Raw genomic sequence first — 27,483 nt, forward strand, 5'->3', positions numbered from 1 at the left:
GAGTTGATGAGTGGACCCGGACAAGTGTGTACCGGGGTTGGCCTCCTGGAACACTGCCTACTCACCCTTCCAACACCAGCCTTACCCTTTCATCTGCTTCCCCGCAGGCTACCTGAGGTCCGGATCTCAGATAATGGTCCCTATGAGTGCCATGTGGGTATCTACGACAGAGCCACCAGGGAGAAAGTGGTCCTCGCCTCAGGCAACATCTTCCTCAATGTCATGGGTGAGTCAGTGTTCCGGGAATGAGGGACATGGATGGATGCATGCACACGCAAGCAGGCTCACAGAAACTGTCCTGGGACATGGGGTCAAATCCCGGTGGCTCATGTAGGACCCTCTCCCATCTACCACCCTTGGCGAGAGAAGGAAAAGGCCAGACTGTGGCAAGGCTGTGGCTGTGGAACCTGGCCCCCAAAGCCTCGTGTTAGGGACCCATTCACTTCCCAGTCCCAAGCTGTAGGAACCTAGAGTCTATGCCTTGTCCCTGATCCCCATATTCTAGGTCTGTGACAGGCTGCTTGTTGATTGGACAAAGGAGTCACCGAGGGAAGAATGATTGATATCCAGAGACAGCAGGCTGTCGCAGTCCCCGAGCCATGTTTGTAGAAGGTTGGCAAGGGATGTCGCTCTCTTGAGCCACGCAGCTATAGGTCCCGTGGCATGGCCCGGCTAGTGGAGGAAGGCCTTGAGTCTGCAGCCATTGCAGCTGCTTTCCCAGCAGAGGCCAAGGCCCTGAAGCATGTGCTCTGAGAATCTGCTACAGAGGATAACTGCCCAGGAGCCTCCAGGGAGGGAACCCAGCACCTCAGCTGTGATATGCTCCAGATATACGCCCCCTGTGCTCCTCCCAGGGCTTTTCTGGGGGTGTGGAAAGGCTAGGAAGTCAGAAGACATTCTGGGCTGAATGTGGGGACTCCTGGGTTCTCACCCTGACTCTGTGCCTCCATCTGTGCGTCTGTGACACGGGACGGCAATACTCGTATCTACGTCCAGCAGATGTATCATTGGCTGAATCAACCCTCACCCAGCCTTGGTTTCCCCACTGGAAATGCAAAGGCCTTGCTCTGAGAGGTCTTGGGAAGCTCCACCAGCACGATGCTCTTGCCAGAGGAACTGCCATCCTGTGGCCACTCCTCTGCAGGAATGTTGGGGCTTGGCCTTGGCCCAGCCTCTGTGTCTCTGTTTTTCTTATCAAATAATATTTGTCAGGGCAACAAATCCTGCTATACTCTGCCAATCAATGAGAGCACAAAGGCCCGTGGAAAGTCCTCGATCTGGGGAAATTGAAAACCTCCAAAGGCCAGCCCTCCAGAGCAGCATTGATCCCACCACAGTAGCCTGGAGAGGAGGTGGCGTTGCCGGGCAGACTGGCCAGCTCCTCTGACAGAGCATGCTCAGTGCTCAGCCCTGCATTGGCCACCCCAGGGAAGAAACGCAGCTCAGCCTGCACCATGAAGGGGCTCCCAGTCCGACGAGAGAGACAGATCCCCTTATTTACTCATCAAATGCTGATGGATCATCCAGGGCATGTGCTCTGGGCCCAGAAACAGGGACAAACTTTGAACAGAACAAAGTTCCGGTCCTTGGTGGGTTTGCAGGGCAGGGAACGAGCCAGGCATACGATATATGTGCAGATGAAGCTCTAAGATGGCAGGTGACTGTGTCAGATACTGGAAGGAAAGTAGAGGAGGGCGATGGATGAAGAGGGTGTGTGAAGGAGAGCGTATTAATTAGGAGGAAGGGACTCAGAGGAGCCAAGTCCCTCAATGGCCACTGGGTGCATAGCTAGGTGCTAGCACATGTCCATGCACGGTGCCACTCCATCCTCACAACTAACCAGGGAGGAAAGGCTATGACTAAGTCCACTTTGGTTTGTTTGTTTGTTTGTTTGTTTTTGTTTTGTAGCCCAGGCTAGCCTCAAACTCTATCTAGTCAAGGGCAACTTTGAATTTCCAAGCCCCCTCTTCTGCCTCCCCAGTGTTGGGATTACAGATGTGAGATACCACTCTCGGTTTATGAGGTGCCAGGGATTGAACCCAGGGCCTCATGATTGCAAAGCGAGCACTCAACCCACTGAGCTACATGCCCGGCCTTCTGAGGAACATTTTGTAGATGCCTCTCTCTTAGACCACAGCGTTCATGAGTAATCTGAGGAGTGAAGGTTCTAGAAGGCTGGTGTGCTTCTGGGAATGGCAGGGACAGTGGGGGTGCTCTGCCTGTCTGGCTTCCCAGGGTCTCCTCTCTGGAGACCACCTACCTGTCTTTGCACCTCATCCTGGAGGAGCCAGGATCCACTGCAGCCTTGAGAAGGGCAGCAGCCACCCATGCTGGCCATGCCACCTGCAGAAGTCTCCCCTTCAGTGACACTGCATGCCACCCATCCACAGAGGTCACTATGTCAACATCCCTTCCTTTCTGTGGGGTCTGCACCCAGTGACTCAGCAACTGTCAATACAAATTGGGAAGAGTATGATGATATATGGGCATGTGGGTGTTGGGTGTCCTTGCACGCGTATGTACACAGAGCCCAAGGAAGGTGTCAGGTGTCTTCTATCGCCCTTGGCCCAGTGGCAGGGTCGCTCTATGAACTGGAAACTTGAGTTTGCAGCTAGACCGGTAGCCAGCAGGCCCCGGAAGTCCTGCTCTCTCTGCCCTCTGTGCTGGGCACGCTCAGAGCTTATCCGGTTTTTACAGAGGTGCTAGGATCTGAACTCCAGTCCTCACGTTTGCACGGCAGGTTCTCTTAGCTACTGAGCCATCTGTCCAGCTCAAAGAGATTTTAGCTTTACTTTTCCATGTTCATGTGTGTGTATACATGTTTGCATGTGTGATGAGTGCATGTTCATGGAAGAACCTGCATGGATATTGTGTGTCATCCTCAATTGATCCTCCATTCTATACACGGAGGCAAGGTCTCTAATCAAACTCAGAGCTTGCTGATATTACTGGTCTGTCTCCCCAGCTTGTCCTGGAGAATTCTAGGTGGCCACCACACCTGCCCAGCATTTACATGGATTTGGGGGATTTGAACTCCAGTTTTCATGCTTGCACCACAAGCTCTTCAACCACTGAGCCATCTCCCCAGCCCTGAGAGGTTTTGTTTGTTTGTTTGTTTGTTTTTAATTATGCTTCCCGCAACTCCACAACTTTCTTCAAATATGTCTGTGTCAAGGCCAGTTTCCAAAATCACAGGCCCTCACAATCTAGGCTTATCTGTGACCCCGCCCAGATCCTTTCTCCGTGTCTCAGAGACCCTCCAATTGAGTTGAGGTCATTCAATGCCCGGGTCCTCCTTATGTGACAGCTAACAAACAGCGAGGCAGGATGGAACCCCAGATTTTGGAGTACAGAGAGCCTCCTGGGGTAGGGAGGAGAAGGGCTGAGGCTGTGGACGGGGCTCAGGCCACCTCCATCAAAGTCATTGCACACCGTCAGTCCACCGCAGCTGCTCGCAGAGGCCTCTGGGTGGAGATGAAACTGAAAGACTGGCTGTAATTTCATGCCTATCATATCCTGCTATGTGCTAGGAAAAGGCATTTGGGAGGCCCGGGAGCGACACTCGGGCTGTGTGCTGCACACAGCCATTAAAATGTTTTTATCCAGGCTGCCGACAAATCGTGAGCCAATTTGAGAGCTGCGTGCTGGGCTCTGGGAATATGTTACATACAGTCACGGGAGGATGGTAAAGCTGCTTCCTGGAGGTGCAGGTCGTGGGGGTGAGAGTGTTAAGGGGCTTGAGTTACAAGCAATTAAACATAATGAGGCCTGGGCTCTTCACCCCCGCCGAGGCTGAAGTCTTCCTTCTGAGGGGCCAGGGGCAGCACCTCAGCCACAGGTCATGGCATCTTGCTGGTGCTGGTCTCAGCTCAGTGCACATGCCAGTGCTGATCACGTGACCCTGCAAGGGCTCTTACAGATATAGTTGTCCTTGTTTTACAGAGCAGGGAACAAGAGGCCCTGAGAGTTAAGAGGCCTGCCGTGTGAGTGACAGAGTCTACGTCTAGGAGGTCCTATCTGGCCTGTATTGTCTGCAGTTAGCAGCCCTAACTCCATCCAGACTCCCAAGGGATATCCCTACCTTTGTCATAGGTTGTCTGTAACCCAAATACCCATCATCCTGGGGTATAGGACATAGGCCTCACTCACAGAGCCCAGGCAGGAGCATCTGGCACTGGATTCTGTTAAAGTCATATGGCATTGTGGTACCCAGGTGAGAACATAGGGGTGTAGGTAGAGTTCTTTCCCAGTTGCCAGTCCCAGGTAACCACACAGAGGCTTATATTAATTACAAATGCTCAGCTGATAGCTCAGGCTTATCACTAACTAGCTCTTACAACTTACATTAACCCATTTCTATTAATCTGTGTATTGCCGAGTGACTCATGGCTTTACCTGTCCTCTGTGTATCCAGTGAGAATGATACATATTCACACTGTACAGGAGGATTACTCCACAACATAAGGGTCTGGAGGAGGGAGAGGAAACATCCACACTGCCTCCATTCCCATTCCCTCACCCCCATCTGCCGCCCAGAACAACCTTTTTCACTCAGCCCCTCCTAACAGAGCGCTGGACTTGGAGTCCTGCAGACCAGGTGATGAACTCCAATTAAGTTAGTGTCTACTTCTGACACTGGTGGTCCATGTCATTCAACTTCTTTTCCAGTAAAAACATTATTTAATAGTTAATAATACATAATGTCTTGTTTTAGAGACAGGGTCTCGTGTAGCTCAGGCTGACCTCAAAGTCATTGTGTAACTAGCAGTGACCTTGAATTTCTCTTTTACAAATGCATTCGCTTTTATTTTATGTGTATAAGTTTTGTCTGCGTATGTGTCTGTGCATCATGTGCATGAAATGTCTTCAGAAGACTGAAGAGGGTGTAATATCCCCTAGACCTGGAGTTACAGATAGTTGTCACTGTAGTGTGGGTGCTGGGAATTAAACCTGGATTCTCCTCAAGAGCAGCCAGTGCTCTTAACCACCGAGCCATCTCTGCAGTCTCTTGAACTTGTAATCTTCCTGCCTCCGTCTCCCAAGTGCTGGGATTACAGGCATGCACCACAAGGAGCTGGGGATGGAACCCAGGGTTTCTGACATTCCGTGCAGGCATACCATCAGCCGAGTAAGCCCAGAACATCTTTCTTGTCCAAATAGATCAGAAAGTGACTCCCACGTCTACCTCGGGTCACTCTCTCGTTCAATCTTCATCTGGCAAGTGTTTATTGAGCAGCTAGCAAGCATGTCCAACCCTCAGCCCACAGGCAGGGTGTGTGGCTCCTGATCGTTATGGATGTGACCCACCAAAATCTGGAACTTACTTGAAACCTTATGAGTTGTATTTTGTGGTTTGTAGATGCCAACATATCCAATGACAACATAATATGGCAAGGTCAAAAGATTGGACATGCCTGTGACACATTCTGGGTACCATTCTGTGCTCTGGAACAAGGCAGACAAAAGCGTCATGCACTTCGGGTGCAGATTGTAAAGTGGGTTCTGAGCCTGTGCCACACTGTCACACAGTGTGCCCAAAAGTGCCAAAGTGATCAGGGACCGGCAGAGAGTGGTGGGTTCGTTTTGAGCAGGGCCCCCTGGAAAAGGTGGCATTTGGAGAAGGTACGAGGGCTACTCAAGACCTCCTTACTCAGCAGCCCCCAGCCCCAGCCCTGCTCCAGGCCAGGAGTCCAATGGAGAGCAAGGCAAAGTCCTCATCCCGGGGACCTGGCTTCCAACAGAGATGACACAACTTGAGGTCCCCTCATGAACCTTCCAAAGTGTGTTCATTTCCCAGGCCTGCCTGGAGCTTGTGACCATGAACACGTAGACTGTGGCCACAGTGACTGACTGCTGGTGACTGTCGCAGCCTTCACTGCTCTGCTCCATGACCCAATCCTCCTTCACGTGAATCCGTCTCTGCATCACGTGGTATTTCTTTCCACGGGGGTTGTGCCACCCTGTCTACTTTTCTTTCTTTCTGATTTTATTTTATTTTGTTATATTTTATTTTGAGACTGCCTCTCATGTAGCTCAGGCTGCCTTGAAACTAAGGATGGCCTTGAACTTCTGATATTCCTGTGTCTACCCCGGGATTGTGAGGGTTTGCCGGCATGTGCCACCACGTGTTGGGGACCTAACCCAGGAGTTTGTGCACACTGGGCAAGCACTCTGCTTACAGAGTCACATCCCCAGTCCCTACACTTTCTCCTTCTGGGGACACTAGTCATTAAGACCCACCCTGGTCCAGGATACTCTCATCTAAACCATTACGCCAATAAGGACACACTCTCAGGGACCAGGGGTTGGGACTTCAACATATGTTTGTGGGAATAATTTCAAACCACAACAGTAATGGAGGAGGAGGGAGAAGGCTGCCACTGCTCAGTGTTCCTAGAGACATGGTCGCCCATCATTGTGTAAGCCCTCACATACCAAGCTCAGCTGTTCACATGGTCTCTTGACAACACTCAAGCACTCAAAGAGGCAGTCCTGTCACTTTCCCTCTCTCAGAGGGAAACTGAAAGGTGGTGTCACTTGCCTGGGCTCCCTATCAGGAAATGGGAGTGGGAGGCAAAGACCTATCCTATGTCATAACTAAGCACCTGTCTTGGTTGATGTTCTATTGCTGTGAAGTGACACCATGACTACAGCGACTCTTCTAAAGGGGAGCATTTAACTGGGACTGGCTACAGTTCAGAGGTTTAGTCCGTTGTCATCACGGCAGGGAACCCTGACCCCATGCAGGCAGACATGGTGCTGGAGAAGTAGCTGAGAGTTCTATATCTGGATCCACAGGCAGAAGGAAGAGAGAGCCACTGCCCCTGACTTGGGCTTTTGAAACCTCAAAGCCCACCCCCAGGGGACACCCTTCTTCCAAGAAGGCCACACCTCCTAATCCTTTCAAGTAGTGCCATTCCCTGGTGACCAAGCTTTCAAATCTACGAGCCTGTGGAAAGTACTCCTATGCAACCACCACACCATCCGCTCTGAAGGCAGCTCACCGAGGAGTGGGAACTCAGACAAACAGGTCCTGCAGAGTTGTCTTGGGGAGCCTGCTCAGTGGGTAGAGTATTTGCCTGACATAGACAAAGCACCGGGTTCCATCCCCAGTGCTACATAGTCCCTCTTATAATCCCAGCACTCAGGAACCTGAGAAACTCAAGGTCATCCTCAACTACGCAATGGACTGGAGGCCAGCCTGGGTTACGAGAGACTCTGGCACAAACAAACAGAAGCAATCCTCCTCTCCGGGGTCCCCCTCTCTCTAGAGGATGGCAGACCGAGTGACCCTTTGGACCCCCAGGCCAAAGTGCGATGCTCCACACCTGGAGCACCCAAGAGTGGTGCTGGTGTGTGGCCCCTGGCGCGTCTGTCTTCCGGAGTGTTCTACGCAGCTTTCATTGTGGCTGGTGCTCACTGCCACCCACCCTACTGTTCCATGCAACGGTTCTATTGAGTGGTGACACACACCACCATTCACTTAAGGGGTCCCATTTACATCCAGGGCCCTGCAGCCACCACCACAGACAGTTCCAGAATGTTTCCATCACTCCCCAAAGAAACCTTGTGGCCATGATCACACATTCAACTTCCCTCTGCTTTCCCTACTCTGGGTATTTCAAACAACCGGAATCATATGAATTGTGACCAACTTCTTTCATTAATGGTCTCATAGTTCATACGTGGTATACCATGTGTCAGCACTTCATTATATTTTAGTATGAAGCCGTATCCCACCATATGTATTTCCCTTGTTCATGGATCTCTTGTCTGTGAAGGGTGCTGGGTCACTCCCATCTTGTGGCACTCTTGAATTGTGCTGCTGTGAGCACCTGTGAATGGGTTCCTGTGTGACCACAGTTTCTACCTTCTCCTCTGGAAGTAAATGGATTGCTGAGTAAATGGGGTTCAGTCTTCCAAGCTTTCACGGTTGCTGTACAGTTTGAGGGGGGCAGATTTGGGTGGAGTTTATTTGTGTGTGTGTGTGTGTTATTGTTTCATTTGGTTTAGTGCTTTTGAGACAAGGTCTCATTCTGTAACCCAGGCTATCATTAACTCAAAGCAATCCTCCTGCCTCACTAATCCCAAACACTGGGATATGGTGAGACTCCAACATGGCTCATTTTATGCTTCCCATTGTGTCTGAAGGACTCAGCTGCACCAAGTTCTTGCCAATACTTGTTCCTAAAGCCCAGGTCTTTTTAGTCTAGCCAGCCATCGGGGTGCCGGGAGGTGGCATCTCTTTTCAGGTTTGAACTGTGCCCCCTGCAGGAGGCTCTTGGCCACATCAGTATCTCCCCTGGGAGGGGTCAATCCACATCCTCTGCTCCCGTGTTGTTTAGTTGTAAGAGTCCTTGATCTCCCTCCTTGGATGTGCGACTCACATCAGCTGTCTGCACATCCGTCTCCCTCTCTGTAGGTTTCACTGTCGGGAGGGTGACCTCTGAAGGACAAAAGGCTTTGATCCCAGCATTCTATTTGATCTGCTTTTCTTTCACTGCCTTGTTCTTAGTGCCCCAGTTAGGGAGTCATTCACTAATGCCAGGCACAATTTATCACATAGTTTTCTTCTAAGAGTTTTTATGACTTTACTTCTTGCATTGGGCAGATAGCGCATACTGAGTTACTTTATTGACTGGGGGGGATGGGGCCCAGATTTCTCAGCAAATTCCTGGAGCTCACTATCCATCCCTTTGAATTCAGCTAGCAAGCATACTCTAGGGCAGGAAGGCCTCTTCGTTTTGATTCTTACCCCCTGGTGAGGGCTGTACCTCACCATCTGACACAAGAAAGGAAAGGTTGTGACAGAGTCAAGTCTCAGAAATGTTCAGGGCTTGGGCAAAATGCAGGGGTTTATGGAATATTGTCTCTTGGTGGGCAAGCCACCTTTGACAGAAAAAATAAATTGGTTCTCATATGCCTGCCATTTTTTTGAAAGTTTGCTTATTTAATTAATTTTGATGTGCCCCCTGGATGAGTTTATGTACACCAGCTGCATGTGGGTGTCCACAGAGTCAGAGAGCACCTGTTCCCCCAAGAACTGCAACTCCAGCTAGTTGTGAGCCACCTGATGCAGGCATTAGGACCTTAAGTAAATGGAGATAGGTCCTTTGCAAGAGTAGTAAGTTCTCAACTGTTGAGCCTTCTCTCCAGCCCCACACCTGACTTTTTATGTGGATTCTGGGATCCAGTTCAGATCTTAATGCTTATTCAAAAAACATTCTTGTCCTCAGAGCCACCCCACCCATCCACACCCCAGCTCCTGGGACTCTTCATTCCGTGTTGCCCCTTATGCATACGTGTGATCGGCTCAGCAGCCATGTGACTTTGGGCACTGGCTTCATGGGATGCTCCCTGGTGACCAGTTCTTCCAGCTTCCCCATAGAAAGAAGCTTGCCCTGGGTAGATGGAGGCTTCCAGAAGAAAGGAACCAGTATTTCCTAAGGATTGGTGGAGGCCAGCCTGCCTCCCTGAGGCCTGGCCAGGGCACAGGCTTTTTTTGTTGAGTCCAGCCCAGAGAGCCTCTCTTGAGAAAGGCAAATTCCCAAGACAGGATCTTTAGAGGTGTCAAGAGGACAGTGCCATCTGTAAAATTTCCTCTTGTCTTGGTTATTATTCTGTTGCTGTGACAAAACACTGTGAACAAGGGAACTTACTGAGGAAAGCGTTAGATGGGCTCACAGCTCCAGAGTGAGTCCATGACCATCGTGGTGGATACCATGGCAGAGGGCAAGCAGGCATGGCATTGAGGCAGTCGCTGGAAGCTCATGTCTTGAGATACAACTTTGAGGCAGAGAGAAAGAGACACTAGGAATGGCACCTTTGAAACCTCAAAGCCACCCCCAGTGACACACCTCCTGTAACAATGCCACACCTCCTAATCCTTCCCAAGCAGTTCCACCAAGTGGGAAAGCTAGCATTCAAATATATGAGCCTGTGGGAGAGGGAGTTAGGAGTCTGGGGACACAGTCCACCAGTGGGTGGAACATGGCAATGCTCTGAAGTCCTGGCAGAGGATGCTGAGAGGCAGGACTCACAGCTGCAGGACCATACACCCCAGGAAGCCTGCTGGGAGGAAAATGATCAGCTCTCCAGCCCCTGTCTGGAAGCCTGAGGGGATGAGCCCCCCACTGAGCACACATTAATCACAGTAAACCAGCCCTAGGCAACCTCTAAAATATAGACCCAAGGAGCCAAGACTGGGTGATGTGACCAGCTGAGATCCAGACCAGAACTACAGAGAACTGGAGATAACTCAGAACCAAGAGGCACTGGGATGCCAGGCTGTGAACCCCAACTCCTACCTCCTGCCTCAGAGGCCCCCAGAGTCCTGGTCCAACCAGAAGCCCTGGCAAAGTCAGATCTGTGACCTCTCCACTGTCCCACTGGCCCCCTTTCTACTACTCTGGGGTAGGCAAACCAATGTTTATGGTCCCGCAAGCTACAGAAGGAGATGTCTGGGTAATCAATGCCTTCAACTATATTAGGCCCACCATAGTAGGGGCTGACACACTTATGATGAGAGGCACAGAGGGCTTTGTGTTTGGGTATACATTTTCTACCTACCCCTGATGCTATTTACTGAGTGTTTATCAGCCACCAGGCATGGCTCCGCACCAGCTGGATCTTGGGTAACAGCTCTAAGAGTGAGATCTATTGTTTGTTTTCCTGGTTCACAAATGGAAAACCAAGTGGAAGGAGATGTACCCAGGGATACAAGTCTGGGTAGGGCAGGATAGCATTTCTCAACCTGTGGGTCACAACCCCTGGGGAGGTGGGACAACCTTTTCACAGGGGTCACATATCCCGTATATCAGATATTTACATTGCGATTCATAGCAGTAGCAGAATTGCAGTTTCAAGGTAGCAATGAAATAATTTTTATGGTTGGGGTCACCACAACATGAGGAATATATTAGAGGGTTGCAGCATTAGGGAGGTTGAGAACCGCTGGACCCGCTAGTGTGGAAGCCCGGGCAGTGGGCTGGCTTCCTGTGGAGGCATGTGGATGGGGGCTGAGTTTGGAGGGTGCAAACTGAGTTCTTGTCTTATGCAGAACTGTATAGACAGCAAAGGGGAAAGTTCATTAAGGGGGTGACACAAAGGGGCTTGGGGCTGTCATACTGCACCTGTGACCCGGCTCCAAGAGAGCAAGAAAGGGGCGAAATAAGGTCCCTGGTTGCCGCGCCTCCTGCACAGCCTGTATCCGAGAATGTGGCGAGGTGGTCGGATAGATGACACAGAGACCAGTCGGTTGTGAAAAGGAAACTTTATGCTCCCCCAAATCGGCTTAGGAGAACTTCCCAAGAAAAGTGCTTCCCTTCAGAAAAAGCTTCTGCCATCCATACATGCACAAATCTCCAACAGCCCTCTCACACTCCTCTCCTCCCTCCTGGCTGGTGGTTAAATCTCTGGCACCAGAATCTGGAACAGCAGGGAGTAGCTAGCCATCAGGAAGATCAAAGTCATGGTGTTTCTTATCAGGAGCCTATGGCACTGAATTGTTTTCAGTAAACGTGTTTTCAGTAAACATTGTCTCGCAGCTGCCTGCTCCCAGGCTGATGGAGGGGTGGGTTTCCAGCCAGGGTCTGTGATCCCCTCATCTGGTGACTTTGATGGGCATTGACACAGTACTCACTTCTCCCAAGTTCATATAGACACGGGCTTTCTGAGCGTGCTCCCTTGGCTGACACAGCCCCAGTAGAGGGAGGGTTGAGTATTTTCTCTACTACCTTTCCTGTTGATTTCTGGCACTTCCTCCTCCGCTATTGTCTATTCTCCTGCCTCATCACCGAGCCCCACTTCTGCCCACTGTAGGGTGTAACTGGAGTTTTTCTTTCCAGCCTCGTCCTGCCAATGCTTCAACCCCAAATAAGCACACAGACATATTAAGTATTAAACTGTTGGCCAATGTCTAGGACTTCTTATTGGCTACCTCTGTCTTAATTATTAACCCATAACAACCAATCTATGTATTTCCATGTGGTCTTAGCTTACTGGAGAAGGGTCTGGACCTATTACTCCTTCTTCCGGTACATGGCATCTCTCCCTCTTGCTCCTTCCTCAGCAATTAAACAATTCAGAGACAACATAATAACATACAGTAGAGCATATGGAGCACAGGGAGCATAGCCTGGAATATCACTTCATTTCCTTGGGCCTCAGTCTTCCTTTCTGCTAACTGGGGGTTGCAGCAGCATCTCCCCTGTTGGGGCATGCGACTGTCAAATACATAGAGCCCTGTGGCCCAGGCTCACAGTGAAGGCTGTTCTCCTTCCCTGCCCTTTGGCCAACACTCTCCCTATTAGCATCAGCCTCAGCAGGGGCTGGGCCCAGGGAACAGCTGCAAGCAATGGAAACAGCCAGGGGCGGATCTGTCAACAGGATGGTGGCAATTCTGTCCCCTCCCAGGGTGTTACACTATGATGGCTGCCAAGAGATGGGAGCATAGAGCCAGCACCCTGCCCAGACCCACTCCTTCCTGTTACTTCCTCTCCGGTGGGTCTTCCTCCCAGGAAATGGGTCTCCTCTCCCACGGGCCTGCTGCAAGGCACAGACAATGGTGCCCATGAGTGGACAGGAAGCGCTGGACCTGCTTGGACAGGAAGTGCTGGGCTCACACACCACACACTGCCTTTGTGGTGGGGCAGAGAAAGGCTGAGACCACACAAGCCAGCCCCAGGACTGGTCAGTAAGTATAGCATCTGGCCATGACGGATCATTCTTCACAGCAGTCCTCAGGCATGGGAATCAACTGAGAGAGAGGACAGGCATGCAATGTGTAGCAAGACCCAGCACAGTGCTGAGATGTTCATCTGAGAAGGCACCGGGACAGCTGTGAGACCTCAGTCAGTGCCCTCAGCTTCAGAGATATGGAATGGAGACTGAAGGCCCCTGGCATCTCCCCAGGCCTACTTCCTGTCGACCGGATAGATCTTCCAAGATAGCAAGCTAGATGGGCAGTGCAGGGCCTGAGATAGTGGCTGGGCTGGCTGCCATGAAGGTCCAGAGTACTCAGGCACGATAGGCCAACCAAGGCCCTCCAAGCTGGGTACAAGCGTGTCTAGAGCACGCCACTGTTGTCTTGAGTGCCTGGAACCAGCTGGGGGTGTGGCGAAGGACTGATGTCCCCTCCACCCACGTGCCCGCCCACCAGCCTCTCAGTTGCCAAAGCCACCAACTGAGTGCCAGTGTGGAACAGGCAGACAGATGGATCTGAGCTCAGAGGAGCACTTGAGAGTGAACCAAGTCATCTAGCAAGGGCAGTCACTTCCCGGCTTCAGCCCCCAAGGTCTGAGCCTGCTGTCTTCCTCCAGCACAGAATCCTCGAATCCCTACCCACCCTCTCTGAACACAGCTCTGCCAAGTTGGGGTGCCCTTGACAGCAGCACAATGTGTGCCTCACACAGACCCAACACATTCATTCAGTCAGCCATCCTGCTCATCCCGCTGAGCCCCTTTCAAGGGAAGTGGGACAAAAGATATTCAGCCAGAGGCAGCAAGACAGCCAGATGGCCACTGGATGAAAAGTCGCCCCCACCAGACACCAAGCCTTTTCTCAGCATGGACAGCATGAGATGCCCAGGCATACTGTCAGTACTCCAACAGCCTGGGAATCAACAGGTGGGAGTCCAGAGGGAACTGAGTCAGTTCAGCGTACCGAGCTGGCCCTCAGTCACCCTCTTGCTGTTCTTTCTCTACAGGGGACTTAAGGCTTAAGCTGGAGATGGAGACGAAGCCCACACTGAGTGTGGTTTACATTAACTGCCTCCGTGATTGTGAGTGGGAGAGAAGACAGCTTGGTCAAATAGCATACACCTCTGTGAGTGTAGCCGTCCCCCCTCAGAACCACAGAGCTCGTGGCCACCCTCTCCCTCCCAGGGAACTCAGGGCCCAAGGGGAAGCTCACAAGCTCTCCCTTTAATTCAAGCTCTAATCTCACAAGCTCTTTTTAATTCAAACCACCTTTACAAGCACCCCCTGTCTTAGTTAGGGTTTCTATTGCTGTAAGGATTCACCATGAACACAGTAACTCCTATAAAGGAAAACATCTCATTGGTATGGCTTACAACAGTTCAGAGGTTCAGTCCATTATCATCATGGTGGGGCGTGGCGGTGTGCAGGCAGACATGATGTTGGAGAAAGAGCTGAGAGTTTTACATCCTGATATGCAGGCAACAGGAAGTGAACTGAGATACTGGGCATAGGAGACCTCAAAGCCCGCCCCCACAGTGACACACTTCCTCCAACAAGGCCACACCTACTCCAACAGAGCCACACCTCCTAATAGTGCCACTCCCTATAAGCTTACATTCAAGCTACCACACCCCCTACGAAGAGCTCATTGGGTCAATAGAGAGCAGCCAAGTAAGTGTGGTTTTCAGTGGCAGACTTGGCCCCAAGCACTTTAAATGAAATTCACAACCCTTGGGACACAGCCTTCCACACTTTAGTCAATGAGGAAGCTGAGGCCCAGAAAGATCATATATCATGACCAAGGTCACACAGTGAGTCAGTGGCAGAGCCATCATGGAAGCCCAATAGCCTCGTTCCAGAAGCTTCTGTATGGCCTCTCACTGACACGCCCACCCTGCCTTGGGGGAGGCCGGGGGCAAAAGAAGCTCATCTCCCTTGAGCTGTCCAGACAAGTGGCTGCAGCATCCAAGTCCCCCCAGCCTTCTGGACCTGCCACATTTTGCCACCCATAGAGTCTGCCTGCTTGCAGAGGCACATCTGCTCTGCCCCCCTCCCCCCATTCCCACCTGAGCCTATCTGCAGGAGCACCGTTAAACCCTGACAAGTGTTAGGTCAGCGCGATGCTTTATTCCCCCACACCACCGGGAGTAGGATTTAGTGTCTCTGGCAGAAGGTAAACGCCCCTCCCTGGGACAGGACCCTTAATTACCAGTGATATGTGATGCTGGAGCTGCAGTGCCTCAGGCCCAGGGTTGTAAAGAGAGCAGAAAGCTGAGGTTCGGTGTTCCGGTAGCCGCCTGAGGAGCCCGAGCAGAGTGAGGCCAGCAGTGTGAGCTAGGCCGCAGTGTGGGAGCCAACCGTGGTGCAGAAGGGAGGCGGGCTGGGGAAACACAGTCCTGGCCCTGTGTGTGTGAAGGGGAAGCCGAAACTGAGATCATGCTGCATGTGCTGCCCTGGGGCTCGTAGTCCTGACTGCTGATCTGGCCACAGTGGGTTCCCAGACTTGCTTTCCCTGTCTGTATAGGAGGAAGCATGATTCCCGTGTCCATCCTCAGTCATTAAAGCCTTGGCTGACAGGCTCATGATGAGCCAGGCACTGGGCAGAGTTCTTCAGGGAGGTTCTCGAAGCGGTTAATGTGAGGAGACAAGTAAGATTATTCCCACTTTACAGAAAAGGAAACTGAGGCCCAACGGTTCCTCAGGCTGCTGTGTGCATGCAGTGCCTGACCTCCAAGTCCCAGGGTTGGAAGACCCAGTTTCTTCCTCAAGGAGTCTGTGATTGGTGGGGAGCCGGCAGGAACACAGTTTCCTGAAAGACTGGGAACAGAGAGGTGGGGAAAGACAAGGGTACAAGCTGAGGGATGAGGGCATCCCAGGCAGGAGTCTCTTCCTGGACGGTGCTGGCTCTAGCTGCTGGAAGCATCCTATGGTACCGGATGCAGGAAGGGAAGGGTGGTGTACATCCTTCAAGCAGTGTCTTAGTCATTGTTCTTTTGCTGGGAGGAGATGCCATGACCGCGGTAGCTCTTAATTGGGCCTCACTTACAGTTTCAAAAGTTTAGTCCCTTATCATCCTGGTGGGGAGCATGGCGGCCTGCAGGCAGGCACTGGAGTAGTAGCTGAGAACTACATTATGATCTGTAGGCAGAGGGAGAGACTCTGGGTCTGGCATGGTCTTTTGAAACCCCATCCCCAGGGACATACTTCTAATAAGGCCACACCTCCTGATTCTTCTAATCTTTTCAAATTGTCCCACTCCCTGGTGACTAAGAATTCAAATATATGAGTCTATGGGGGAGCTACTTCAAATTCAGGCAACACCCCTCTAAGCTGCAAAATGGGGAGATGGCAGTGGTACCAGGAATGCACTCAGCAGGTGCCAGGCAAGTGTCTCAATACTTTATATAGTGTTCAGCAGAACCCTATAAAGCCCACACTATGATGGTCCCATTCTACAAATGAGGAAACCAAGGCTCAGCAAGGATAAGTGACAAGCCGGTATCACCTAACTACTGAATGTCAGAGTCAAGATGTGATTTTGAGTAACCAGATTCCTAGGTCAGAGGTGAATCAGGTGGCTGGAGACCCAGTACTGAGCATGCTCCCTCCCTATGCTGCAGCATACAGGGTGTCCCCTGCTTGTGGCAGTTTGAGTAAGAATAGGCTCACATATTTAAATTCTTAGTCACTTAAGAGTGGCATTGTTTGAAAGGATTAGAAGGACCTGGAAGGCTATGATGAGGAGGAGCTACAGACCCTGAACCTCTGGAGCTCCAGCCACGCCCCTCCTCCTGGCCTGCAGTTGGGCACCTTCTAGAATAAAGCTTCACTCAGCTCTTCCACCGATCCAAGGGAGAGTCAGTAATGGGGGCAGTCAGCAATATTCAGGCTTGAAGCTGAGTGACAGGCACTTGAATATGCATGGGTCAATAGCTTTTTCCCCATTTTCCACTGTGTGTGTGGCATGCACATGTATGTGCATATTTGCATGTGTGCCGGCACACATATGTGTGCATGTGCACGTGGAGGCCCCTGGTTGATGTCAGGAGTCATCCTCAAATGCGCTTCTACCTCATTCACTGAGGCAGGGGCTCTCAGTCAAACCCAGAGCTCACTGATAGACACAGCAAGTCTCGCCAGCAGCTTGCACTGGGGATCCTCTATCTCTGCCTTCTGAGGCTGGACTTACAGGCAAGACGCGTGCACACACACACACACACACACACACACACACACAGAGAGAGAGAGAGAGAGAGAGAGAGAGAGAGAGAGAGAGAGAGAGAGAGAGAGAGATGTGGCAACCACTTTAACCACTGAGCTCCCCAGCCCTGACTGAACTTTATTATGAACCACCAGGGAGGAAATGTGTGAGTCCCTTCCCACTGGATACTCTTCCTGCAACTCTTCCTTAACAACGATTATGAACAGCAAGCCAGACAGATGATTTATTTGCCTCTGACTTAAAAATCAATCCTAAAATATTCATAGGATAAGAAAGGCAGTGGACTCAATATTGGCCTTCCGGAAAATCCGCCCCGCCCTGGAAGGAAGGCTTTGAGCTGGGGTGTGGGTGCAGGTGTGGAGTCAGGTACTTTCCAGGAGACTGGGGATGTCCACAGGGATGAACTGGTGGGCAACCAAGAGACCTTCTGACTGCTATGGAATGTGGGTGTGCGCATGACCCCTCGGCCGTTGTCTGCCGTGTCACTGGTTAAATGGGGAACTGAGGACAGGGAAGGGGAAGTCATCTAGAGACTGGAGTCAGAGCCTCCACAGCCTTCAGCCCCTTGATCGCCCACTGGTGCCTTTGTTTCCAATGCAATAATAAACAAAAGAGCCAGAGTCCACGAGTGCCCACTGAGAGGTCACACACTGGGGTGCCCGTCCTTTCCCTCCTGGTAGTGGCCTAGTGTGGAGAGTCACCCCCCAAGACTCCTAGCTCTGGGCAAGATTGGAACCCAAACTTGCACTGAGTGTGCATTCTACTGACTCTGAATTGCTCTCCCAGCTGGAAGCCTAAGTCAGGGACCACAGCTCCACCTCCTGCCCCTCAAGTTGCTCCCAGAGACAATGCCCATGTGACAATGCTCATGTTGCCCTTGTCCCACCAACTCCCTAGGAACACAGCTCTCCTAGCCAAGACTGCAGCACGCCCCCCTCCCCTGCAGCTGGGGTTCCTGAGCTCTGCTCATCTAGGCAGGGGTGAGCCCTGTTCCCAGCCACCAGCACAGGGGCTCTCTGCGTGTGCTTGGAGGGACATGGCTCAGCTAGTGGGACAGTGGTGTCCCGAGTGGGCTTCCTGGAACTTCCTGCCGATGGGCTTGGAGGAGACTCTTCAGTATGCTTCTGCACTTACAGTGCCTCCCAGAACCTTCCAGAAGCTTCTAGTGCACTGGCACATATGGCACAGGGTAAAACTGCCCAAGCATGTAATACGCACCTGTGGGGTGTACTAAAAAAGTTCCCTAAATCGGCCAGCCCCGCTGTTGTAAACTGAATCTGTGACACACCCCATAGATTTCAGCTCTGCACCTATGTGTCTTTGATACATTTGCTCTATAAAACACAATAGCAGTGTGGGATGGCTCAGACTCTCAGGAGGAAGTCACCCACCCAGGCTCAGGCCAAAGAATGCAGCACCACAGGAGGATCTACTACACGATACTGACAGCTTTGAAGGCCAATCAAAACCTTGGGTTATTGACAAGCAGTCAATCCAGGCAAGCTAGAAAATTGCTCCAGTTGTGGGAGGCGGGGCTTTGAGGTGTGAGGTCCTGGACCCAATCAGTGCAGAGGGTTAGGGAGGCCCTAGGCCTGTATATGGACTCTTGGAGGACCAGGCTGGCATTCTCCCATACCCTCAAACCTGCTCCTCCTGGAGAACAGTAATCTCTACTGTCTACTGAGCATCTATTATGTACCAAGACAACTTAGGGGTGAACCCATTGAAGCTTACCCTGGTCAAGGCAGCAACTGGCACATTAGAACTTGCCTTGGAGTCACCTGGAGGAACTGAAAGTCCAATATCTGGGTATGGAAGGGGCCCAAGGACTTACAATGGTGACTGACTCCCAGAGGGTGCTGCCTCTGCTGGTCCAGGGGAACATATTTTGAGAACCAGTGGGTTCAAGACATAGTCTAGAGACATCCTGGAGGGCTGGTGAGATGGCTCTGCAGATAAAGGTGCTTGATGCCAAGCCTGATGGTCTGAGTTCGATCCCCAAGACTCACAGGTAGAAGAAGAGAACCAGCTCCCACAAATTGTCCTCTGACATCCTCATGCATACCACTACACACACACACACACACACACACACACGTGCACGTGCGCGCGTGCACGCGCGCGCGCGCGCGCGCACACACACACACACACACACACATCAAAAGAGCTTTGGAGTGACAGTCCAGATCCAACAGGAAGCACCAACCCTGTTGGAATGTGGGCAGGCTTTCTTCCCCTCCCCCACTGGCCTCATTAGTGCCCTTTTTTTTTCACTCCCCTGGGGTAGCCTCTGCTCTCCAAGGCACTCAGCCAGAGCTTCCAGCTCAGCTGTTTATCACCTGCCACAGCTGGCAGGGAGGGAGGGGCAAGCAGGTGGGTGGTACTGCCAGCAGCTCACCACAGAGCAGCTCAAGAGAGCAGATGATACTGGCCTCTGGCTCAGGGTGGGAAGGCCCCGAGGACCAGTGGCTGTCCACGCTGGCAATGACCTGGGACAAGACCCCCTCAGCACAGGGGTCCCATGGCTAAGCTCAAGTTCATAGGGGACGGGCATGACTTTGCATTTATGGCCCATGTAGGTACAGCAGCTAAGTCTCGGATCATGGCCCCATGTAGGGACTTGTCCTGGGTTTGCTCCTGCATGGGACTGTGACTATTCAGTTTAGTATTCAATTTTTCCCTAAACTGTAAATCTGAGCCTTTCCCTCCCTGTCCCCTCTTTCTTCATTGTCCAGATCCACTTCTACTGGGAACCGGTCACTGGGAAAGAGAGTGGGGGGAGACTTCCACCTTCTCAGATGGGACAGGGGCTGGAGGGTGCGGCACCAGGATCCCTCCCTGACTTGCCATGGTACAGACATTTCTTGAGTGATCCTGTGTGTTGGGAGGAGACAGGAGTCCTGCTCTCCGGGTGCTTGGGGAAAGAAGGAGGGAAGGGACAGGAGAAGGGACAGGGGGAGCTCAGGGTATTTGGAGTATGGCGACGGAGTGTGTACCTGATGGAAAAGGCAGGAGATGAAGACAGACTGACCCAGGGCACTGTCAGCGTCATCCGGGATCCCTGTCACAGCCTGGCTGGTGTCCTCTGTGCTTATAGAAGTAAGAGACACAAACAGGAATGGGATCTGAGCTTCTGGGTATCACACAGTCCAGCTGAGAGACAGAGGCAAACCCTCGTCAGAGTGACAAGCAGCTTGAGGGGGACCAGCTCTGGGCACCCAGAGAAAAGGCCTTGCCAGGTTTGGAGTGCTGTCTGAGGAGGCCACACCTGAGGCCAGCCTTGAGAGATGAGGAGGAGTCAGGTAAGGAAGGCATCGAGGCCCAGGGTGAGCGAGACAGGGTGTCTGTGCTGGGCTGCTCTGGAAGCTGCAGCTGGGAGACCTTCCTGGAGGAGGCGCTGTGCTGAGTGCCATCTTGAAACTCTGGAGAGAATGGGAAAGGAACAGAGACACAAGATCAAGAAATCAAAGAAAGAAATGAAAGTGGACCACACGGGACATTTATATTCATGGACACTTATATTAGAGGCTAGTTTTCTGCTGTTTGAAATACAGCATAATGGCTAGGAGCTGAAGGCAGTCGATAGAGCAGGCATGCTGAGGGGAAGAATGGATTTTTTTGCAAATAATATAATTTTGAACTTGTCCATTCCTTCTTCCCGCCCCTCCCCCAAATCTAATTGATGCCCTCCCTGTGATAAATGATTCTCAGGACTGGAGCAGGCTCAGCACCTTCACAGAGCGTTACCTGAGGGGCAGGTGGGAGGGTCCCTCCCTGAAGACAATAGTGTTCCTGAGAGGCCAGAGGACAGGCTACAGAAGGCTGAAACAATCCTTCTGCCAGCTCAGCATTCCACATTCCCATAAGAGAATGCCCATTTTTCTTCTGCTTCCCTCAAAAAACCTGGGAGCTGGAGTGCTGGAGAATGCAGTCAGTTTCAGTCCATTTCACAGACAGGAAAGCTGATGCTGGGGGCGGGTGGCAGCTGATTGGTCTAAAACTCCAATGATAGTAACTACCCAGTCTGGGGGTGGAGCTCTGCCTTTGCTAAAGTGGGTACCTCAGGCTGAGGAGGGTGACCTGATGGGGTGGGGCACAGTGGACACACCTGGGGAAGGTCCCCTTCCCATGTTGCTGGTGTTTCTTGACCGTGTTCCCTCGCAAAGACCTCGAGATAATTTACAGAGCTGAGCGAGCGGCTGCACTAGCTCAGAAGTGAGTTACAGAGCCCGAAACAAACTTCTGCCTGCAAGATACAGACAGGCCATATTTCAGGATTAATTTCATAAAATGGATCACCGAGCACCACCATACTCCATCAATATGAATTGTTGAGTCTAAAATAACTTCCCCTCCTGCCTCCCTCTGTGGTTGTGGGACAGGGTGACAGGCTAGCTGGGCTGCGTGGTGGTGTCTGGTTGGAAGCTGCTGTGCCCTGACAGTAGCACCCAGAATTAGCCAAGGAAACTTCCAGAAGCAGATCTTTCCTCTTAAGACAAAGTGAGAAAAATAAACCAGAAAGCCGGCTGACTGGGTGGTTGTGGGGTGGGGCCTGGGGAATTTAAGAGCGATACACATAAATGCAAAGAGTTTGATTACACACAGACAGTGTCTCTGAGAGATGCCCCCAAACAGATGCTGGGAGCTCTGGACACCGCTGTCCAGTGGACACAGCAGAGGAGTGGGAAGGAGCATGATGCAGGCTCTCCACTGAAGATTCTTCTCCATTCGTCACTGCCTGATTACAGCTGGACACAGCCAAGCGGCCACACACACTGCTCACTCTGAGCCCGTCACTGAACCGGGCTATTCTTACCCATGAGGTCCCATGAACTTTATGGCTGTTCCTCAGCTGACTGTCTTTGGATGAATGGAGACTGGATCTCAGCAGGCCCGGGACACATGAAAACTTGCTTGGTTTTTACCTTGATGGAGACATTCTGGGGAAGTGAAAGCAGGGATGGAGTTGGAGTCAGCAGCGGGGTGGGGGAGAGGGGAGTAGAAACAAGACAGGGATGGGAGAAGGAAGAGGATGGGAACTGTGTGCATGTGTGTGTGTGCATGAGTGTGTGTGCCCATGCGTATTGCATGGGTAGTGTGTGTGTGTGTGCCCATGCGTATTGCATGGGTAGTGTGTGTGTGTCCATGAGTTTGTGTGTGTGTGCACATGCGTATTGCATGGGTAGTGTGTGTGTGTGTGTCCATGAGTTTGTGTGTGTGTGCCTCTGTGTGTGCACCTGAGTGCGTGTGCCTCTCCCCAGCTATCTTGCAATGTTCTTTTAAAACTTCAGCCTCTGAAATTTGGTATGCCTGTTACAGCTCCAGCACACATGAGTGTGAACTTGCATCATTTGGGGTGCTCAGATGCTACGGGGTATGGGTGCCTACTGTGGTCAAGGGTGTAAACACCAAGAACTTCATGGTCTCCGTGCCAAACTATGTACAGGCAGAGCAGCCAGACTCGATCCTCCCAGTCCCTGACAAGCAGCCTAAAACAAAGAAAACTAGCAGGGAGGGCTGCCAACAAGGGCAGCCATCGCTACTTTGGGGCACACTTCTAAGATATTTTGCAGGTCCTATTTATTGAATCTACACCACAATCCCCCTTTAACTCCATTTTACAGATAAGCAAACACATAGAGAGAGCTTAAGTCGCCTGCCCAAGGTCACACAGCTGACAGGCAGTGTGGCTGGACTCTGAACCTTGAGTGCTCTGGTCTGGAGCCCACGACCAACCTTAAGCTCCCTCCCTTCTTTCTAACGATGCATGGACGGGTGTACAGCTCTGGAATAGAGCACTTGGCCAGCATGCAGGAGGTTCCTTCACTAGCATGGCAAAAATGAAGCGGAGGCAACAGCAGTCATTAACGTGGCATGTCAAGTACCAGATAGTCACCATCTCATTTACCGCTTGACCAGTTCTGCCCACCTTGCTCTCCTCAGTGTGACCTCAGCGGAGTTGACTGTGGTGGGCTGAATAAGAATGGCCCCCATAGACTTTTGTTTATTCAAACCTGGTTTCCAGTTAGTGGAACTGTTCGGGAAGGATTAGGAGGCGTGACCTTGTTGGAGGAGGTGTGTCACTGGGGGTGGGCTTTGAGGTTTCAGAAGCCTCCGGCAGCTTCCCCATTGTACTCACTGCCTCCTGCCTGGGGTTTGAGATGTGAGCACTCCTCTGTTCCTGCTGCCATGCCACCATGGACTCAACCCCTCTGGAACCATAAGCTCTATTAATACTTTCTTTTATGAGTTGCCATGGTCATGGTGTTTTACCTCAGCAATAGGAAATTGACTGATGCAGTGACACAGTGGCGGGGGGGGGGGGGGGTGTGGCTTTGGAGGGTCTGTCTTCCCTTTCTGGTGCTGCAGCATTCTGGAGGGTGAACCTTAATTGGCACGTTTTGGAGGTGAGGATGAGAAAGGGGATGAGAGTGGTGGAGGCAGAGATGGTGATGGTGGAAACGAGGCCAAGGATGGAGATGGTGACCAATGGAGGCAGGGATAGGATATGTCAGAGGGGCACTAAAGGTGATGGGGACCACAGGTGGTGAGCTCAGGACGCAGTGTTTTAGTCTGAACTCTCACTGGAATGTCTCAGCCTTGGGACAACAGAACTGGAAGCAGTTCCTGCGGAAACTGGACCACAAGTTCTCTGCAGATGCTGCAAAGCCAGGGAATGAGGACTCTCATCATCTGGAGTTTGCACTTGGGCAAAAAGGTACAGATAGACACCGGCTGCTTTGAAGGCCGGGCCATCCTGACTGCCAGAGAATCAAAAAGGTACAGATAGACACCGGCTGCTTTGAAGGCCGGGCCATCCTGACTGCCAGAGAATCAGGACAGGACCGGCACTGATGGTGCACACCTTTAATCTCAGCACACGGAGGCAGAGGCAGGCAGATCACTAGGAATTCAAGGCTAGCCTGGTCTGCAAAGACAATTTTAGGTCAGCCAACTCTGCATAACAAGACCCTGTCTAAAAAAAAACAAAACAAAACAGAGAACCTAAGCTCCAGGGCCAGGTTGCCACTGGTCCGATCTCAGCTCTACCTCACATTGACTGCAGACTGGGGTCTGTTCACACATCTCGTGTTTTCCCATCCGTAGAATGGGAATAGCACAGGCCAGCAGCGAGGCTGAAGAGTCAGCTCATGGAAGCTGGGCCGGCTCTGATTCTTGCTGTATGAGCTTGTTTTCAGTGCTGTTCTGTAAAAGTTACACTGCGGAGTTTGCAATGTCTGGGTAATTGGAGTGTTCTGGTGTGCATTTCCGTTCTCCGAATTCCTACCGCACTTACCATCTGTTTTGAGCCATCTTCCACTTAATTACAATTCTCCGTCTATTGTTCTCTCAAGCTTCCCGCTCGCTTCCCTTCTCTCGCCCCCAGCATGTGTGGCTGCCTGAATGAAATGATGGCTCGTACCTGGCTCCATCTCACTGCGCCCTAAAACAGAGCAGCCCCATGCTTGCCACCCCCACCAGCCAACAGACTTCTCGGCACTTATCCGCTTCCTCGCTGGAGGCCCGCAGCGGGCCCCTGGCACCACGCCCCACACCTGGCAGGTGTCAGGAAATGCTCGCTGAACTTAATTAAACTCAACTGGGGTGAAAAGCCCCTGCAGGAAGGCAAGGTCTCCAGCATCTTCTGGTGGTTTTTGTATGCCCCCACCCCTGCCCCACCAACAGTCACTCACAGGCCCAAGGCCAGGGAAGCAAGAATGGACAGCCTGCCCCAAGCAGATTTCAAAGATGGTGCCTCCTGCAGATGCCAAGGATGTCGGGAAATCATAGCGAAAGATCATCTTAAGGTTGAATTCCCAGCATGGAGCCCTGCAGTTTCTCTAGCTCAAGTTCAGTCCCGTGGTCACATCTACTGAGTATTATTCCCACTTAACAAAGCAGGGGTCAGAGGCTCACAGTGTGGTAATGTCCTCAAGACACGGGGATGGTGATGACCCAGCCAGGATGTGGGTAAGGAGAAGGTGAGAAGGAGGCTGCTAACCACACCAAGCCGGGCTCCAGGAAGGGAGAGAGAAGCCCCCAGTTTGGGGCAACTTTAAGTGACTTGCTTAGCTCATTCCAAGCCCATGGAGTCTGCGCTGTCCTGTCCAGCCGAAACCCACGCTGTGCTTCTTCAAAATGGAGTTGTTACTGTGTCCCTGCTCTCATTTAAAACTTTCAGTGGCTCCCCACTAATCTCAGGATAGAGAGGAAAGAGTGCTTAGTCTGGGGTGAGCTGGTCACAGCTTTCTGAGGCTGGAAGTAGAGGAGGGAGGGACCGAGGTCTTTATCTGCAGCAGTTACTGATTTTGTGGTGTAAAGACACCCACAGGGACCTGTTTCAAGTTGGTAACAGTTTAACAGCTGGCTCACAAATTCCTGAAAATGTCATAGCCCCCTACACAGGTTGGAGCTGACTCCAGCCTAAACAGGGAGCAGCTGCCACTTACGGCCCTGGCTGTTGGGGCAACCTGAGCACGCTCACCTGGTCCTCCACTCCGTTCCACCGTCAGTCCTTTGTATGTGCTGTTTCTGTCCTCCTGTCAGCTGCTGCTTCCTTGGATCGCAGGAAAGTGTGTCTTCTCTGTCACTGACTCCTCAAAATCTCTTGACTGGGGGAAGGTCCCCTTCTGCGCTAGGATGCTGTCTCTAGGATACGTCCTACCACTTCAATCTTCATGCCCTCTTGAGTGCTCTGTGTTTCTTTCATTGGGCTAAAAGATCCACGAAGCAGGGCTCTGTTCTGCGTCCCCAGCGAGGGACACCATGCTTGCCATAGTCAATACCTAAGGTAGCCCTTAGAACTCTTTCTGAGTTCCCCAACTGAGTCATAGTCTCCTCCTCTTCCCTTTGGAAGCTCCTCCCACCTCTATCGAAGTCGTGGCTGCTGACTCACCTGCCCCCTTCAGCCGGTATCAGGCCCAGAACTTCACGCTGGTCTGCATCGTGTCCGGAGGGAAGCCAGCACCCATGGTAAGTGCTTGGGGGCCCAGTCCTCAGTTTGCTAAGATTCCTGCTCCCTGAGTCCTCTTCAGGTACCACTTCTGTGCCCAGACAGGAATGGTCTGCCCAGCACATCTCTTATTCCCTCTGCCCAATCCTGTAATACCCTAGATTCTGAGGGGGATAAGGAACATTGAACGGGGTCCAGAGATGGCAAGGGACTTCTTCATAGTCTCCCTGATATTTTCCATAGAGATGGGCCCCAAGTTCATGTTCTCACACTTGAAGCCCACTGCTCCTCCCAAGCCTCCATGGGGTTTAGAGAGTCCCCCAAAAGAAAGACAGGAAAGGGGAAGGGAGAGAGAAGGGGGCAGGAAGAAAAATAGAGTTGGGTTCTCAGTCATGGAGACCCATGGTCACCTGATCGAGTCTTGCTTCTGGTCACACCAATCCCAAGGACTGACCCTGAGCAGGGGTCCCCCTCACCTTCTTAGTTTTAGTACAAACCCAAGGAGTCGGACACCATCAATGTTTCAGAAACCATTGGGGCTCTTTTGGCCCAACCATTACTCAATGAAACCTCATGTGGCCAACTTCTATGGGTAGGGGGCATCGTGAAACCCTCAAAGGTCGCTGAGAGCACTTCCATGCACCATATCAGGGTCATTGAGTTACGTTTGGGGGAAATTCTAGTGTGGATATTTTAAAATACTCCAGACCTCAACTCAGTGAGTTTCGCACATTCCTTGAATTTAGCAGGATAGGGAATAGGTAGGGCTGGAGCAATGAGGACCTGCAGTTAGAACTCAGATGGAGAGGTAAGCGGGCCCCTCCTTCCCAATGTGACCTTTCTCACGTGTTTGACCAGCGGGAAGACCTGAGGATCTGGTCAGCCCCTCTCAGAGTCTGGGACCCCCAGAGCCAACCTCAGGGCAGGGGAGTGGCTATGTGTAGAGATGCCTGGTGGAGAGTGTGCAGATGGGGCAGGGATCAGGGGTATGGAGACAGGGGAGCCTGGGATGAGGCTACAGGGCACAGAGGTCAGCAATGTAACACATGGAGGTCAGGGGTCAGGGGTGCAGAGGCATGGAGTCAGGAGATCTCTAGTGAGGCATGGAGGCATGTCCATCAGGGCTCAGTGGGCAGGTTTAGGGTCGCACTGCAGTCCCAGGCATGGAGATGATAAAGTTGGCCTCACAGCCACTGAATGCTGAAGATGTGGCTCACGAGTCTCCCCAAGACTCCCCTTCAGAACCCATAAGGATGTCCAGTTTCCGCCAAATCAGGGAAGCTGGTCTTTCCTCTAGGAAAGGAAGACATGGGGGAGTGTTTCCTGGCTGCAGGAGAACACTTTTTCCCACCTCACGGCCCGGCTGCCACTTCAGACACAGTTATTTAAGAATGCCCCCTCTCTCGCTCTGCTCTTCCTGGCCTCTCCTCCCCTCTTGTTCTCTGTCTCTTCCCCGTCTCTGTCTGTGGGAAAGGTCCTCATTCCCTCACATTCCAGGCATCTTACGTCTGTCTGGAGCAGCAGAACTTGAAAGCAATTCTTTGATATAAATTACAAACCTGCTTTTGAAGCACTTTTCAAAAAAAAAAAAAGAGGAAGAAGAAAAGCA

At 51.8% G+C, this 27,483-nt stretch overlaps 1 protein-coding gene and 1 long non-coding RNA gene across 3 annotated transcripts in view; one reads left to right on the forward strand and one right to left on the reverse strand.

Moving 5' to 3' along the window:
* Positions 1-27,483, forward strand: part of Igsf21 (immunoglobin superfamily member 21) — a 214,609-nt gene that overhangs the window by 178,203 nt on the left and 8,923 nt on the right. The window contains exons 4-5 of the mRNA XM_040757538.1: positions 108-226; positions 25,779-25,894. Coding sequence (XP_040613472.1) covers positions 108-226; positions 25,779-25,894 — 235 coding nt within the window. The remainder of the gene's footprint in view (positions 1-107; positions 227-25,778; positions 25,895-27,483) is intronic.
* Positions 14,807-25,784, reverse strand: LOC121144166. Of its 2 annotated transcripts, XR_005881479.1 has the most exons (5): positions 25,407-25,784; positions 21,738-21,861; positions 21,030-21,167; positions 19,918-20,343; positions 14,807-15,516 (listed from the first exon to the last, which is right to left on the reverse strand). It is a non-coding gene; the product is annotated as an uncharacterized LOC121144166 (long non-coding RNA). The 2 variants fall into 2 exon arrangements; XR_005881480.1 differs by lacking the exon at positions 21,030-21,167.

This window comes from Mesocricetus auratus, unplaced genomic scaffold (assembly GCF_017639785.1).
Source record: "Mesocricetus auratus isolate SY011 unplaced genomic scaffold, BCM_Maur_2.0 Super-Scaffold_100014, whole genome shotgun sequence".
Lineage (NCBI taxonomy): Eukaryota > Metazoa > Chordata > Mammalia > Rodentia > Cricetidae > Mesocricetus > Mesocricetus auratus.